Source organism: Anabas testudineus, chromosome 12 (genome assembly GCF_900324465.2).
Source record: "Anabas testudineus chromosome 12, fAnaTes1.2, whole genome shotgun sequence".
Lineage (NCBI taxonomy): Eukaryota > Metazoa > Chordata > Actinopteri > Anabantiformes > Anabantidae > Anabas > Anabas testudineus.
This window is the reverse complement of record NC_046621.1, coordinates 2205112-2222853: the sequence shown is the minus strand read 5'-3', so window position 1 is coordinate 2222853 and position 17742 is coordinate 2205112. Positions and strand designations below refer to the sequence as shown.

The 17742-nt window shown below is 39.9% G+C and overlaps 1 protein-coding gene across 1 annotated transcript in view; it reads left to right on the top strand.

Moving 5' to 3' along the window:
* Positions 1-17742, top strand: part of grk3 (G protein-coupled receptor kinase 3) — a 51501-nt gene that overhangs the window by 18866 nt on the left and 14893 nt on the right. Inside the window, exons 3-13 of the mRNA XM_026354231.1 lie at positions 9209-9282; positions 9443-9544; positions 10669-10743; positions 11663-11724; positions 11822-11873; positions 13274-13365; positions 13451-13550; positions 13955-14033; positions 14602-14732; positions 15989-16083; positions 16783-16890. Of these exons, the coding sequence (XP_026210016.1) occupies positions 9209-9282; positions 9443-9544; positions 10669-10743; positions 11663-11724; positions 11822-11873; positions 13274-13365; positions 13451-13550; positions 13955-14033; positions 14602-14732; positions 15989-16083; positions 16783-16890 (970 nt within the window). The remainder of the gene's footprint in view (positions 1-9208; positions 9283-9442; positions 9545-10668; positions 10744-11662; positions 11725-11821; positions 11874-13273; positions 13366-13450; positions 13551-13954; positions 14034-14601; positions 14733-15988; positions 16084-16782; positions 16891-17742) is intronic.

Genomic DNA, 17742 nt, shown 5'->3' with positions numbered 1-17742 from the left:
TGAGCTATTATAAAATAATGTAGCTATGCGTTAGAAATCAATAACACCAGATATTTGCACGTCAGGGTTCAGGTGTGAGGATTTAATCCATTTCTTTGTTGTCCACAGTACTATTATTATTTTAGTTTGGCACAAGACATATGAAGATGGTACCTTGGGGTGCTGGAAATTACAACCGGTATTTTTCATTATCTCATTATTATTATTTCATTTGCTGTGTATTTGTATTTTATTTAATTGCCATTGTTTGTATAGTTTAAAAGTACTATTGTTCATCTTTTTTCCATATGGTTGTAAATATTGGAAATAGTGTTTTTGTTGTGTGAGTTATATTCTAACTTCTATGGTAACTGAAAACATGTTGCCAGGTACATTTATTTGTTAAAACAACCAATGCAGCTTTAGAAAATGAAAAAATAAAATGTAAACATTGCAATATAATTTAAGTTGAGTCAGATCAAAATGTTGTAAATTAGTCATTATAGTATATACAGTTTAGTATGTATTACTAATCAACACAATAACAATAAGGGGGAGATTCACTGCACAGTAATGTGTCATTTATGTATTCATACAGTTGTTTTTTGCTCATCTTCTAGTTTATTTTATTTATCACAACCACAGTCTAATAGTGAAACCTACTTATTGAAACTTAACACTTAAGCATAACAAAAACAAATTTGACATGGGTCCGTTTGATCAGTTCTTAGAAATTTGTATTGTAATCAGTGTATAATTCTGTCTAATTCTTTTTTACTTATGAGCAGACACATCTAACATGCTTTATCAACATATACCAACACATCGATCAATTAACCAATATCTGTCTGTGTTAGTGTTTTTTTTCCCCCATCGTCTGTGATACTAACCAGCATCAGAGCATTAACGCACATAATGTGCAGTGGAGGCTCCTCGGTTGTTAATGAGTTGTAGATTTTTTTTGACTTTCTTCGTGCCTTAAGGGCTCCTTGTCCAGAAGATGAGAGTTAATTCTTTACCGTGGAAATACTGAGATGTGATTGAATGTTTCAGCCACTAAATGGACCTTGTGCCAAGATTGTTTTGTCAACTGCTGCTTCCAGAATAGAAAAAATAAACTGTAGAGTCACTGTAGAAACTTAACAAATGCAAATTCAGCCATGCAGCTCCCTGTGTTTATATTTGAAAATGATGTAAATCATTTGCCTTGACCTTCAGTCTTCAGATCAAAAACTCAGTTGAAATCCACTGACAGACACAGTATCTCATGTTTTGTATCATTTTATTTATGCAGATAATGATTATTTGTAATATCAACCATGTGATTATTTTTGTGACGAATCTATTAATCCTTTCGTTAAAGGACTACACCCACCGGAACTATTTAAAATACCTATCATTTTTGTTTTTGCTTACCCGACTAAAGGATATAATAAAAATAGGTAACCTGGTAAACTTAGTGTTGTTCTATTATTGATGCTTGTTATATGATGTGATGGCTTGGTGCATTTTTTCAGTTATGTGCTAAATAGGATTGTTAATTTAGCCGATTTTAACTGTGGTTAACGCGACGTTAAAACGTGGGTTTGCACATTGAGCTTGATCTACAGCTGCGTTTCGCATTAAAGTTGGGCAGTGTCAGACTGATGGTAAGCAGTGTCTCTTTTAACCAGTTCACAGCAGAGAAAGGAGGAAAAAGACACTATTGCTCGGGTTATAATGGCGCATCTTTCACACACATCAAGATGATCTCTTGTTCTCACCTCTCTAACCTCAAGAAACAAAGGTGCCAAGTTAGGGTTTGGTTTGTTCGTAAATTAGTGTTCATAGATGCATGTGTAGGAGAGGAGAGGAACTAACACTAATGCACCACACTGTTTAAGGTGTTTCTGTTCTTTGACTAATGCCTATGGGTGCATCTAAGTATTTGTCAGAATGCTTTGGGAACGTCAGTTTAAAAACAAGTTGATCATTAAACACATAAAGATGACATCTGTATTTTAAGCTGTTTGTGGTGAGTTTTAGTTTCAGTTGTTTCACTTTTTTCTTGAGCTCCAGTGACTCATTAAAGTGACACTGGGAATTGAATTTTCACATCCTGACAAAGTAGTGGACTGGTTCCAGACCTCAGAATTTCTGCCTGCAACTCAGATTTCATGGTTTGTTTTGTTTCCCAAGTTAGAGAAACAATGGCCAAAGTAAAGCTTTGTAGATAGGATTAAAAGTAGAAATGTCATGTTTCCACAAACACACACTGGCTTGTCAGAGAAAGGGTGACAAGCTTGAATGAAATAATACAGCGAAACAAGCGGTTGCAGTTAGACTTGCAGAAACAGCTGGTCTTGAATTCACAGGAACTGACTGCGTCAGGTGAAGTGAATGGAAACTAAATTAGTCAACATGTCTGATGGCAAATTACAGTAGCTGAAAGTTGTTAACATGCCAGTAAGGTGGGGACATGGTAGCATGTAACATTGTCACATGGTAAAAACAGCTAGCTGAGGTGCTAAAGGAACAATAAGCTCACACAGTTTCTTTGTGAGTCAGAAGATATATTTGTAACAGTGATTCTGGTCTCAAACCTGTCTACTGTATGAACTATTCCTCTTTTCAGTGTTTAAAAGCTGCCTGCGGGCTATGATGAGCTTTACTGTTAATCAGTGACATAATTTTGTGTTCCCACTAAACTCCAGTGTCAGTGTGGGTACATTTAAAAAGAAATGAGCCTGCTCCCAACCTCTGCTGCAAAATACTGGCGGCTGCAAGTAACCTAAGCTCCTACTAGACACACAAAAGTTCATGATGTGTGAGGTGGAGAACATGTAAAAGATGGTGTTGTGTCTCTGATTGAAGGCTGTACTAGCTTACTAATTCTCCTCTCTGCGCTCCACAGAGACAGCTGTTGGCTTTTCGTTTTGTTGCCCACTTTCCATGTCTCCTGTGACCTATACCCTTCACCCCCTCCCCTCTCACGGCTGTATGTCTTTGGGAGACAGTGTTGGTTCCCTAAATTGAATGTTTAAACTGGTTCACACTGGCTCTTTGTCTGCATCTTTTATAAATAATGATATATTATTATAGATAATATAAAAATATTGACATGTGCATATACCACATGTTAGTGACCACATCGCAACCACACATTGTGCTGTGATTGATAGCAATGGTCCCAAACATCACTTTAGATGAGATGGATGAGCAGGTGGATGTGATGAAGCTGTTTAACATGCTCAGTGAAGCCCATCCATCGGGCCTGCAGATCCTCTGCATATGCTCATACTCTTTACTGCCATGTCCTGTTAGCACAGCAAGTACAGTGTTCACATGTCCAGAGCTGTCAACTAAGCAGTCTTTGTAAACAGACCTGTTCCAGAGCATTTGCATTAAAATGTAAGTTTTGCAAACAGGCCTGTGGTGGTGAGGTGAGCAGCTGTCATTAAACCTTCACAGCTACTTAAGTGAGACAGCACTTCCATTGTACAAGACTGCATAGCACTGTTTATATCCTGCAAATTTAAGTTGAAGTTGAACTTGTTTTAGACATTTGATGTTTTCTGTAATGTTGAGATTACAGCAACAATAATTTGATTACAGATAAATAACTTCATAGCCAGGTCCAAAAAATGTTTGATCAGAATTTGGTAATGAACAGGATGTAGTGACAGTTTTATTGATTATCATATTAAATCCTATTTTACTACTATTATACTACCAACAGCGTATTCTCTTCTATTCTACTTTGCCATGACACAGTGTCATAAACATAAATACATTCGATGTTATTCATAGTCTGCCAAAATGAGTGACTTTTAATTTTGCTGATGATCAGATAAAAAGTGCATGTAATGCATAGGACAGTGATGTATATACAGTACTTGTACTTGTACTTGTACTTGAACTTGCATGTCACATGTATCTACCGCAGCAGTTTGCCACATCTCCAATCATGTTACCTTAAAGGCAGTGTGTCCTTCCAGGCAGTGTATTTCAGTGGGTGTGGGTGGTGTCTTCAAGATAAACTTGAAAAAAACACTTCCCTTACTGTTGTTACATATACCTCAAGCATTGTGTATGCATATAAAGGGTTATGTGCTGCATATAAACATCAGTAGCTAGCTAACTGTACTGCACATGTACAAATATATGGTTGATACACGTTATTTTAACCTTCATATTGTCTCACAGCAATGACACAAATGGCAGCCCCAAGCTTGGAGGCAGTAACTCATGCATAATGTTAGTTAACATTGCTCCACCCGCTGCAGTGGTTATACACCAGTTCGGTATACTGCTTCACTCAAAGCATAGTCCTTGTGGCAATGTAAATCTGTCATTTAAAATTTCAGATCCCTGTATGTCATTTCATGTAGATAATGATACATATTGATTGTCGGCAAAACCTAACAGCCTGTTTTGTGATTGTATGAATTGAGTCTATGTCTGCAGAGAAGTACTGCAATGACAACTGTTATCTCCTTCAACCTTTGTTATCATAAAACATGATCTGATCGGCATCTAATTCAAAAGTAGTCACTTTTGAGGTCATTATTCCAAGTTAGCCCATTAGTCCAACTCACCCTCAGAATAACAATATGTGACATGTCTTGTCAAGACATGTAGTGACTGAAGCTATAATCCTGTAAATAAAGAGAGTGAAAAACAGGACGAACAGCCTGCAGTTCAAAGGACCAACAAAACATGGGAAACATGTTCTACCTAATGCTGCAATGGCTATTAAACAGTAGATTCATTTATATCTGAAACCCACAAAACAAATGATCAGACCTTAGCGATTTGCATCCTTGTAGCTGATGGTAACAGTTTTTATCCTGCACTCAGGCTGCAAAGCGAGAGAGCCGTAAGACTCGGAGCATACCTAACATTGTTTGCTAATACTGAAGTTATACTCAAATGAATATCTGTCACATTGTGCAGTACTTGCACACACTCTCTCTCACTCTTGTGGGCCTGGTGCCAGCACTCTTCCACCAGCAAAGGTCAGTGTATGTATAATGCAACACAGTCATTCCCCTGTCTCACATGACCCTTCAATGAGAGGAAACTTTTCTCTTTTCTATAAATTGGGTTGAAACAAATCAGTACTTTTATTAATGCTCCTTCACTTCAGGAAAACAAGGAGGAAACAAATGCTGATTCTTCTTTAGTTTTTATATATAGCATGCGGTAAGTGTATATGCAGGGTGACATGCAAATTGCAACAAAGTCATTGTCAAAGAGCTGTAACAAATATTTAAATTCACGATACATAGCAGAGGTGCATTGCTGACAGACTGGAAAGGTCAGTGGCAGTAACAGATCAGAAGTCGCAGCTACATACATATTTGTTAAGGAATGTTTTACTTGACTTGATGTTCAGCTCACAGACAGTGCCCTCTAATAGTATTGGTATGACAAGTAGTACACTGAAGACATTTGGCACCTTTTGTATCCGATGTCCCAAATTTTAAGTTTGGACTGTCACCAAATTGTCTTTTGTTGATAATATGTCTCCAGGCTTCAACTCCTTCAGTTGTTTGTTTTGAGAGTTTCTCCCTTCAGTCTTCTCTTCAGCAGGTAAAATGAATGTTCGATTGGTTAAGTCTGGTGATCGACTTGTCCAGTCGAAGACCACTTTTTCCCTCTTAAGACATTTGACACTTATTTTTGGGGATTTGTTGTTCACCTTTCTCAGAATGTCTTTGTCATCAGCTGCTGTTATTTTTCTTGGCCAACCTGTGCTCAGTACACTGGTGGTTTCTTTCTTTTTGAGATATTTTGAATTTTTGATTGATTTTTCTCGCCGACTTCCCTCCGTCCTTTGGTTTTCATGTTGATTTCTGCTTTTTAACAACAGCTGCCGTCTGCACAGGTAAAACCTAAGGCTAAAACCAACAAGTCATTTAGAGTTGGTTAATGTTTGAACAAGCAATCTCACAGGACATACCTGAGGAACAACTCACTAAAAATGTCTGGCGTATAATAAAAAAAGTGCTTGTCTGTTGTTTAATATATCTAGACGTAAATACCAAGAATTGTGGGCCAAAAGTCTGATGCTCTGTCTTACATTTATCGGTCTCATCTCATTTGGTGTAGAGCAAGCAAAACGAAATTGGCCTAGCTGTTGCAATATAATGTCTTGATAAGTAGTTTTTTTAATATGTTAAAGACACAGCTTTCCAGCCAGATATCATACCCATTAGTTGACTTAGGCTTTAAATGGGACAGTAGACAGTAGTGTAGTAGATGTGGACTCCACTTTTTATTTCATGGTAATCCTCAGTTTTCAGAGCCTATTCCTGCTCAGTCCTACTGTACCTTGTCCACACAGCCAGGCCAACTGTTGCTTTGTTGGTGCTGACGATGAAAGACGGAGGCAGTTATCAGAACAGGCCAGTTTGGTATTCATGTTCAGGTGGTCTCACTAATGAGACAAAGCTCAGAGCGACTTGCCTGATATGGTCTGTGTGTGTGTGTGTGTGTGTGTGTGTGTGTGTGTGTGTGTGTGTGTGTGTGTGTGTGTGTGTGTGTGTGTGTGTGTGTGTGTGTGTCTGTCTGTGTGTGTGTCTGTGTGTGTGTGTGTCTGTGTGTGTGTGTGTCTGTGTGTGTGTGTGTCTGTGTGTGTGTCTGTGTGTCTTCTGTGGAAGAGGCCATTTGTTGAATTAGCAGGGCAGTGTTGAAGTGTTCAGTGATTAAGTTTAATCCTGGAGTCTTGGTGATGTAAGAACTGTCGTGTTACCCCATGCCCCCCCTCTCTCTTAATACAAAATGTTTAGTCCTACTTGTTGAGGACGTGTGTGTGGAGGGGTGTCGGTAGCATCGATTCTGTAAACGAGGCCTTTGTACATACACCATGTGTGTGCATGTATGCCCATTTATTTGTATGAGCCTGGGTGTCAGCATTGCAGAAAAGGGGAAATGATGCATCACGTCTGGAGGAGAGATAACACAGAGGGGAAGAAGTGAGAATAGATGATAGCAGGCGGGAGGCCCAAAACAAATGGCTTCTGCTTCGAGTATGTCTCAAACTGAATCAGTGAGGCCACTAAATTGAAACAAAAGCCACTTTTTAAGATGCTAAGAAACTCATTTTGTGTTTGTTCTCTGTCTGATTTCTTTAAGTAAACAGTTGTAAATTCCCAAATGGCTGCACAGGCCTTTGTTTATCACAGCTGCAGAGAGAAACAGGCCTCTAAGACAAACTTGTTTTCAATGGAGCAGACTTATTTCTCATTGTGTTTGTAGTATCATATCATATATATTTTTAAAAGCCTTTTTTTCTTTGCTCTGCTTTTTAATTTGCTGTTGATGCATTTCCCCCATGTGTACCTGTTACCTTGATAGATTTAGTCAGGTGTATTTTTCCACAGCACTATTAGCTACAGCACATTTATTTTCATCATCCGTTACCTGCTGATTTTTCAAAAACACACATGACAACGTTTGTCTTAAGGTTTTTTTTCTGTATGAATATTTAGGTTTTGGAACGGGTTGTTTTTAAAAGTGGACTCTTGGTTTGTGGACCAGTTTTAAGATGGCAGGCGGCAGAAGTGATGTGATGGGAGGTTGTTTGGATAGTTCTAATGATCTTCATGAGGAATTTTATGACACATTTCCCTCTTGTTATGCCCTTAGCGTCTTTTTGACACGGACATACAGCACAGTTGGGAAGGTTAGACTAGACCCCTGACGTGTGGCAAGATCTTGTTAGCCATCTATTTTTGCTAATACCTGATGCTAATCAGGTAAAGCTGCAGAAAGCAGTGTCCCAATGCACGTACACACTGAGAGCTGTTATGTCTCAGCAACATACAGCCTGTACATACTGCTGCTCAGCTCATTTTAATGTGATAATGTCACAGACGTTATACAGGAGTCAGGGGATCACCAGAGCTCCCCGGCACGGCCTTCTAGCGAGCAACACGGTCTACTGTACATCTGTGTGTCTCCACACCATTATACACATATAGCTGGTAGCCACGGAGGCAATAACCATGGCAACATGCATCTCATCTCTGCAAGCAGCGTGGATTCACTTTTATGTCCCCCAGCCCCTTCTCGTCCTCCAGTAATACTCTGTGGAGTGGGGAGTTGACTACAGCTTGTTTTTTTTTTTAAATTTTTATTCATTGTAGGTGTGTGTGCCTGTGACACAGTGGGTCATTTTCAGTCAATAATGCCAGGTGCCATTTTCTCTAATTAGGAGCTGTCTGTGCTAAGAACATGACAACCTCGATGCATCATTAAGCCTAATACAGTAAATGGAGCTGCCCTTCTTTCATGTTCATGTGGTGTTACAGTTGTATACTTGAGTTCGAGCCGGTTCTGCACATTGGGCCGTAAACCTGTGTTGCATCGCCTACTGTAATATTCTCTTGTCTAATAGGATTGCATCAGTTGAACCACAGATACATACTAAATACTAAATAACTGAGTATTTTTTCCCATCATGTCATTGTCTGGGTTATTGTGGGGTTACTCTGACAAAACAAGACACATTATGACGTTATACTGAGCTTATGGAAACAGACATGCATCACTATTTTCTGACATTTGGACGTGACATTTCACTGATTTAATAATTTAGTTTACTTAATGTCAACAAATAGTGAAAAATACCTGTTTGTTTCCCAGACTATAAGGTTATTTCTTCAGTATCCTGGTTTTGTCGTAAGTACAAAACTCAAAAATATTCAATTTATAATCACATATGAAAAAGATTCAAGCTTTCAATTTTACAAAAATAACGACAGATATTTTATATTTTATCTATATGTGGGTTTGCTGCTGAGTTTGCACTAGGTTGGGGGAGGGTGTTCCAGAAAAAGGAGCCACGATATGTGACCCTGCATGTTTGTGTTTTACTGTTTAAGCCTTTGTTTCTGAGCAGCTACATCCCTAAGATGTCTTATTATCCCCCTTTCTTTTCTGTCACTGTACAGATCTGCTCCGACAACAGATTCACAGCTGTTGTATTAATATTTTCAAATTGTTCCTGGTACTCTGTGAATTATCTACCAGAATGTTTTGGGGATTAATCTCATAGTTAGGGAGTTGAGATATTTTAGTCTGGACCACAATGTTGGATCTCGGCCTCCAGAGTCGTTCACAGCAAAATAAATAAAGAAAGAGGACTCTAGAAACTTATCACTGGCATTGAGTTCACTGTAACCATCAGTTAATATCACAGGTTCTTTCTCCTCACTGCTTCTGTTCTTTGTGCCCCGTTCAGGCTTCCTACTCTTCAAGGACTTCTGCATGAATGAGATTGACGAGGCCGTGCCACAGCTCAAGTTCTACGAAGAAGTAAGTCTAAAATGTCCTGAGTCTACGGGATTAGACAGCATCATGGGATGGGTGAGAGATTAGGGCTGTAATCCCGCTCATTCAGATTTAGCCCTCCCTGGAAGTGCTCGGCACTGTGTAGTTGCATCGTATAAACTGACCTTGTGTGTGTGTGTTCCAGATTAAGGAGTACGAGAAACTGGACTCGGAGGAGGAGAGGTTGACCCGCAGTAGGCAGATTTATGACGGCTACATCATGAAGGAGCTCCTGTCCTGTTCACATGTAAGGACGACCACTTCATGCCCACACTGCGTCACTGATGCACTAAACACAGGAACACACCTGATGGAATGAGCAATCTGCCCGTGGGTCACAAGCTGAATCTGCGGGTTGTGAGGGTAGAAAATGAAATATTGGCTTACTTCATATCAGAACAGAGGCAGAACTTAGGAAACAAGCTAAAAGTCTTGTCAGTAGAGAGAATCTTTTCATCCAGATGGTTAGAGGAGACTTTGGGGATCAGAAGAGCAGTAAGTGTTTTTTAATACTTTAGAGTTTCTGACTTTTTTCCCCTTCAATGTGAACTGAATGATGTTACATTAACATAACCACCACAGCAGCAGCACGTGGTTAAATAAAAATACAGGTAATCAGTCTATAATGATGATTTCTCCTGGTGAGGTTGGTTAGAAGTCGAGTGGTTTCATTCTCATTTTTCTTTACCAGTAAACCTCTACAACTTCACATAGTGTTGTTCAGAGATTATCAAACAGGCAATGGTAAAAAAAAACAAAACAAAAACGATTGTCCTCCACACTCACAATCAGTAAATAGAGTTCCAACTAGTGCAGCACCAGCAATGGTTCAGATTTGATAAGTGAATTCTATATTTTCTCCCTGTGTGGGGGAAGAATGAAAGAACTCACACGTTTAAGAGAGTTGATGTCTGTAGAAGTTGGTGTCAGATTAAGACCAGAATGACGCATGTATCACTTACTCTCTTTCTACGTACTACTACTCTCTGACTTCTTGTACTGGCAATGCTGCATAACCCTCACAGCCTTCTCCGTGTTGTCACCTGTTCTCTCCCACAACTAGTTGATTGTTCGGTATTCACCACAAACACCACCTCACAGTGCAGCTTTTGTCCTCGTGCATGCAACAGTTTGGGATGTAAAGCAAAGTTGGTGCTTGCTACTGTCTGAAGGGAGGAAGCTATTAAACACACCGCCCACAGACACACACAGATACTGGTCTTCTTCCCAGTAGCGGCATCATTGTAGTGTAATATCCTCATCCTGTGACACTAGGGGCCGCACATCCTTACTCAGGGAAAACAGAAGTGAAACTACTGGTAAAGCTGCATTTTTTATTGACCTCTTTTTGTTTTCTAATTTTTCTTTCAGCCTTTTTCTAAGAAAGCAGTGGATCATGTGCAGAGTCACTTGGCAAAGAAACAGGTTCCCCCAACTCTCTTCCAGGTAAAAGACCTTTACTTTCAGCAAACACACGCAATACGAAAGTGTGTGTTTTCCTGTATTGCAAGTTTCTGATTCTGGTTTGTTAATTCAGAATTAAGAGAAATGACAACAGAACCCTGAAAGTGATGCAAGAAGTAGAAGTCAGCTACTATTCATGTGTAGGGTTAGACTCCTGTGTTAACTAACAAATAACTAATAATTGCTTTGATCAGTTTAGATTTATTTTTGATAGTGTATCAACACTGTGTGTTCTGCTGTTAAAGAAACTAGTGTAATAGGTACTGAAAAAGTACAGCAGATAGTTAAACATGTCTGCCAAATCACTACATGTAAATGTTGTGACCAGTGTGTTGCTGCTTTCTAACACTTCTAATAGGTTTAAGTTATCAGCTGAAAGAAGCTCCTAATTTCCTTAATGAGAACAACTTTCATGTTTTCCAACTTTGTCCAAACTCCACATCCTCAGATTCATACCTAGAGTCATACTACAGAGCATCACTTTCCCATGGGCGTCCCAGGAAAAGAGAAACAGGACACATCTTCTTTTTAGCTCAGCAAATCAAATCAACAATTTTCTATTTAAGAGACTCTAAGAGACCCAACATGACTCTTATCTGAATTCAAAATGATCCCCAGTGGCTAAATTCTCTCTCAGAGATAGAGATCAACCTGTCAGTGTTTCGTGAATGTTTGGTTCCTCTTTAGTGTTGCTTGAATTTTATGTTGAGCTGAAACAGTGTGTTTTGGAGCGTACTTGTGAAAATGGAAAAAAAAAAATCAATGCTCTCTGTGACTTTCTGTGAAATGAGTTAGTTTAATGACAAAGGAAACTTGAAAACACCAAAACACTAGAGCAGATACTGAAACGCTGCAGATAAACACTCGACCTGAGTCGCTGTTTCTGTCTGTGCCCCTTCAGCCATACATAGTGGAGATCTGCGACAGCTTGAGAGGGAAGATCTTCCAAAAGTTCATTGAAAGGTGAGTTGGAGAAGATGAGAACTGGGTGGAAAATGTAAACATTTGTTCACCTACATACAGAATACTCACTGCTTGACCGGTTTTATTTTCTCCTCAGTGACAAATTTACTCGATTTTGCCAGTGGAAGAACGTGGAGCTCAACATCCATGTGAGTCCAAGCTTTAAAAACTATCACTATCACAACTGTACCTTGGTTCATTCAGTTCAGACCAGAGGTTTTGTGGGGTTGTGTGCTACAAAAAAGTAAATGTGAATGGATTTTGGCTCTCCTGTTATGTTTCTGTGTGCTGCTTGTAGTTCAGAATAATGTTAAGTTTTAATCGTACTGATCTAAAATATATAAGGGATAAAAATCATATTTTCACCTCATTAAAATATGCCAAATTGGCTGTTTGCAGCTCATGTTTGCAGTGCACACACAGATTTACAGACAGCTAATGCTTAATTTCTTTGACTCTGAAGAGATCTTAAAAATGTGATAATTCTCAAGCAGGTTCTGTAACATAAAGATGATCTTTTTTTATGGTTCATGCACACATTTATTTGGAAATACTGTTATTCTGAGAACATATAATTTGTGCCTGTTCTTAAATATATAATGGAAGTACCCACGAGCTGTGTTTAACTGAGCTGTGTTGATTGAAGCCAACTGTGTTGTGTTGAACGACCACATCAGCAGCCGATCTACAGTCAACTTCCCTTTATTGTTTCTTCAGCTCAAACAAAAGCTGCTTGTGTTTCTTCACAACAGACAGAGGTTTCTAGTTACGGTGTGGTCGCATCATTTCACTCGCTCTTTAATGAGAAACACAACTACAACGCATTTGTTGTCAAAACAGTTTCACTTCAGCAGCTGTTTTGCAGCTTTTGGTCATGTTGCACAGTCCAAATCCTGAGCAGATGGAATCAGTCCAGCTGATGAGGAAATGCAGCTGTTGACATTTCCATTCTTTGGAACACTTTAAGCAGATTGTTATAACTTAAATAGTTTTTAACCTCTTCACATTCACTTTTTTAACTACATTCAGTAGTTTTAATAATAAAATGTAGGAGCTTTTTTAGTGTTTGCCTGTTTTTCCTTCTCTACTTGGATCATGACAAGTTTGCAAACTTCATCTACTTATGTCAACTGAGAAAGCTCCAAAAAGTTGATAAGTGGATCCCGAGGGTGTCTGTTGTTTTTCTTAAACTAAACTTTCCATGAACAGGCTTCATGCTTTAGTTTAACAGTTGTTCAGGTTTTGAATTCATGCTGTAATCACATACAGTATCTACTTGTTCACCATCCTGTGCTTGGTCTGAGTGTGTTCACCACCACAAATGAAGCAGACCTGAGTTCACTGGGAACCAAACCCGTCTTCTGAAGCCGCCTTGATCCAGCTGTTTTGTCTTTGACCAGACTTTCACTTACAGCTTTCACATCAGCTTTAAACGAACAGCCAAACTCACCAGAGTTAGTTTGAACCACATCAACAGGTTTCATGTGAAAGCCCTCGAAAAGACCCTTTTCACTTCAGTGCTGCCTTCTGCTCTTTTCTTGATCCTCAGCTGACCATGAACGACTTCAGCGTTCATCGGATCATCGGCAGAGGCGGGTTCGGAGAGGTGTACGGCTGCAGGAAGGCCGACACAGGGAAGATGTGAGGAAATTGACGCATACAGCTAATGAATATGAGTAAAAAAAAAAAAAGTAAATGTTGTGACTGCTTGTTGTTCTAATGTCAGGTATGCCATGAAGTGTTTGGACAAGAAGAGGATCAAGATGAAGCAGGGAGAGACTCTAGCACTCAATGAGAGAATCATGCTGTCGTTAGTCAGCACGGGGGTGAGTCACGTACACCAGCACAGAGTATTTTCCATTTTATGCTATTTTATACTTTCGGCTTGTAATTTACAGTTACATTATTGTGCTGGTATTTTTGCTTAAGTAATAGATTAGAATAATTAATGTGTGGAACTAGTTGATAGTTTTGAAGAACTTACAAATAGCTTTAGCAACCACATATAGAAGCTAAATAGATGATTTTAATTCTATTAACATGGAAGAAGACATAGTAAACGATGACGACGTTTTTATTTGCAACTTGATTCAAATGCTGTAAGTTCTGGTTTATAAGCTTTTATTATTGATATGAATGAAAACATATCTGGGAGAATGCAGCTTCTGAAACAGACGTGAAACAGTTTCTAACCTAATTACTCATGTAAACAAACCTCAAATCTCTCTAGGACTGCCCGTTCATCGTGTGTATGACGTATGCCTTCCATACCCCCGACAAGCTCTGCTTCATCTTGGACCTCATGAACGGTAAGGTGACCCCCGCCCCTACCTGCCTTATTTAAATCTCCTGTTAGTCTGTCCTCTGGTCCAACCAGGTCAATGCTCCCCGCAGAGAGTCTGGAGTTGAAGGGATTTTGACATCAGTGTTAATGCGTCACACTGCAGAGAACGTCTAATGTCGGCTTGATTTAGCTCTATGTTCGTTAGTATTTCCTCTTTAAGAGAAAACACTAACGTCACCAGTTCCCGAGCTTCGTCAGAAGCTGCACTCAGCGTTTCCAGCTAGTCCCGCAATCAAAGCCCGAGTCACCTTACTGTGGGGTCGAAGGGCTTTACAGGTATCACCCTGATTTCAGTTTGTGTCATGACTTCAAACTTTATGTATCTAAAAAATGGCGGTGATACGCCAACTAATACCAGAGGTATGATAAAAGTTTAACACTGAGGTGGACGGAGGAGTCATAGATGGCATCTCACCTCTTCTCATTTTCTCTACGCAGACGATTACCACTTATTGATGGATATGAGCTGTCACAAGGCTACACCGATGTTGTTAAATATCTCTGTGTGCGTGTGTGTGTTTGTGTGTTTTCAGGGGGTGACCTGCACTACCACCTGTCTCAGCACGGCGTGTTCAGCGAGAAGGAGATGCGTTTCTATGCGGCTGAAATCATCCTGGGTCTGGAGCACATGCACAACCGCTTTGTCGTCTACAGAGACCTTAAGGTAGATCATCCAGGTTCTATAGTCTTCTGTTTGAATAGCGTTACATTTCCATTTAGTCATTTAGCAGATGCTTTTATCCAAAGCGATTTACAAGTAGGGTACAATGGTAGGCAGGGCAGCGTGAGGAGGTCCTCTACTGGAGTGAGGAGGTCTTTCCTAGGCCACAGCTGGGATTTGAACGCCAGTTTCCCACATGGGAGGCGGTGATGTTACCACTACACTAACCAGCCGCCTAGCCGCCACGTCAGTAGGGCTCCAACTATTAATAGCATTTCTAATTGATTAATATACTAATTATTTATTTTCTATACTTATTTATTTATTATTTTATTTACTCTGAAACAGACGTGATGTTTTTGATTTTGTCTTTTGAGAAGCTAAAATCAGTTTTCTTTTACATGTTTTGCATGAAAAATAGTTTAGAACTATTAAGTGATTATGACACAAGTTTCATATTCACCTCTGAGCATTTGTTCAAATTTGCTGTGACCAGCTGCATTTACATTTTATGTTTTTAATTACTGTGCTATTACAAAAACATGAATCCATACCTCTGGAGAGTAGTGAAATCAGGACGTGTGGACAGATGGTTTCACACGTTGTAGGTTTTAGTCATTTCGTCGGATTTGAAAAATACAGATCAGCAGATCGGCAGCCACAAAATCAGTGATAATGATCATTAACCAGAGTCTGAAATTAAACTGTTTCACGTAACTGTGGCTTTGTAAGAAAGTTTTAGATTCTTTAGTAGAGAGATAAACAACATCAGACAGAGAGACATGATCTGTGACATGAAATCAAACCCTGATCACAGCTTCGTGTTACACACCTTAGTCCACTGATCTCCTACCACACCTCCACAGATGCAGTTTCAGAGCCACAGATTCATATCAGCCATATTTTCTAATGTCTTCTGTTTTTCCTCCAATTCCCCTGTTTGGACTGGTTGCCATAATAATAGACATATTTTGTTGGAAGTCAGGGAACAGTTTCAAGACTTCAATAAACAGTGCAGCACAGTGTTGGGGAGAGAGGCTGAGTGAGTCACAGTTTTGCCAAACAGTGGAGGATAACCAGGACAGGAGGCTCTCTTGTATTCTCGTCTGTATTCACGCAGAATTTTCTCTCGTGGAGCGGAAATTGTAGCATATGTCGTGAATTAGTGAGCTCTCCCAACACTGTGTTCCATACTTACGATCTTATCTCACCTGCTCTCCATCAGTATCACCCTCTATCTCTCTCTGTGCCTCCTTCAGCCAGCTAATATCCTGTTGGATGAACACGGCCATGTTCGCATCTCCGACCTCGGCCTGGCCTGCGATTTCTCCAAGAAGAAGCCCCATGCCAGTGTGTAAGTGCCCTGATCTGTGTTGAAGTACTTTCTGGAGGGGAACCTGTGGTGATTTAAATACTCCAGATCCAAGTTGTCAGAAACCGGATATTTTTTCATGTTGGATACAAACAAATGTCTAGTCAAACTTTTAATGTCTCATCGTTCAAGGATCAACAGCTAGTTGGAGCCCATTAAGCTCATAGTTTTGAGGACCTTTGTGAATTCAGTACTAGGTTTGGTTTCATGCTATTGAGCTTCAACCCTAATCTGAACTGATTTATGTGTTTAGAGAGTTGCATTGTTTAGAGATGGTTGCAGATACTCATTGCCTTCTTACTGTAAAAGGAGCCTAATTGACATGATAGGAGACAATTAAGCAGTTTGCAACTGTCTTTGCTGGTAAGACGATTCCATTTAAATGATTACTAGGAAGTAGAACCAGTATTAAAAATGATATTAAAGCCATTAGTGATGAAGGTCACGTGGCTTCTCACAGTGATGCATCATGTTTTACAGAACCAACTCCTGTTATTTGCATGTAGATAAAACACCATCTGTAACGAGAACAACTTGTTTTTATGAGGGACAAGGGGAGATATTTTATTACCTACCTTTCCTGTGTAATATTAATTCTGTAATGTTCTGCAGCTTTAGTGTGCAACTCTGCTCTTGCAGTTGTAAAAAGTAATGAATGTGTGTTTGACGTGTTTGCCGCAGTGGTACTCATGGTTACATGGCTCCAGAGGTTCTTCAGAAGGGGACGGCGTACGACAGCAGTGCCGACTGGTTCTCCTTAGGCTGCATGCTCTTCAAACTCCTCCGAGGGTAAATACTCCAGCTTTTCTCTTCTCGTCTCATCTCGTCTTCTCCTCTGTGCTCTTCACTCCCACCATACCCTGACTTCCTGTCTGCTTTCAAACCTCTTCTGCCACTCTGAGTAAGCCTCTCTGACTCTGCCCTCCCCCTGCTCCTCATCTCTCGCCCGCTCTCTGTCCGTTTGGTGTGTGTTTGATCTTGTTGGTGTGCACGTCTGTGTGTGTGTTTGTTTGATCTGGAGTGTGTAAATGCCAGAGGTCTAGGCCCAGTAGGTCAGAAATCAGGTAAAAGGGGGACGTGTGTGTGTCTGGGTGTGTGTAATAGTTGCCAGGACTGAGCGAGCAGAAAAAGAGAGAAGCGGCTGTGACGTCTCTTTCCATTGATGTTTGGATCAGTGTGTTTGAACACTTTAAAGCGAGAGAGAGTGTTGGTCTTTGGTAAAAGGTTGGCTGCATGTTTCAACACTTGCGTCCAAAATTCTGAATCCCCTCTGTAAAAGTGTTTAGATTACTTCAGTCACAACAAACCAGCCCTGAGAAACCTCCAAAATATCTTTGTACCATTTAAAATGCAGCAGCGTCTTTATCCAAAATTATTTATTTATCATGTCTTCATAGGAATATGTCAACATTTGTCAGGATGTGGTTAGCCTAGCTTAGCATAAAGACTGGGGGGGAAACAGCTACGTCGGCTTTGTTGAGAAAATCCACCTGTGAAGTCGAACATGATGGAGGTTGTTTAATCTGTGGCTGCTTCCCTCTGTTTCTATTGTGAATGCTAAGCTAGGCTAACCATGTTATAACTCTGATAATATCTGACGCTGCACTAATTAGCATTTTTTTCTACAGAGCTGCATCCCAC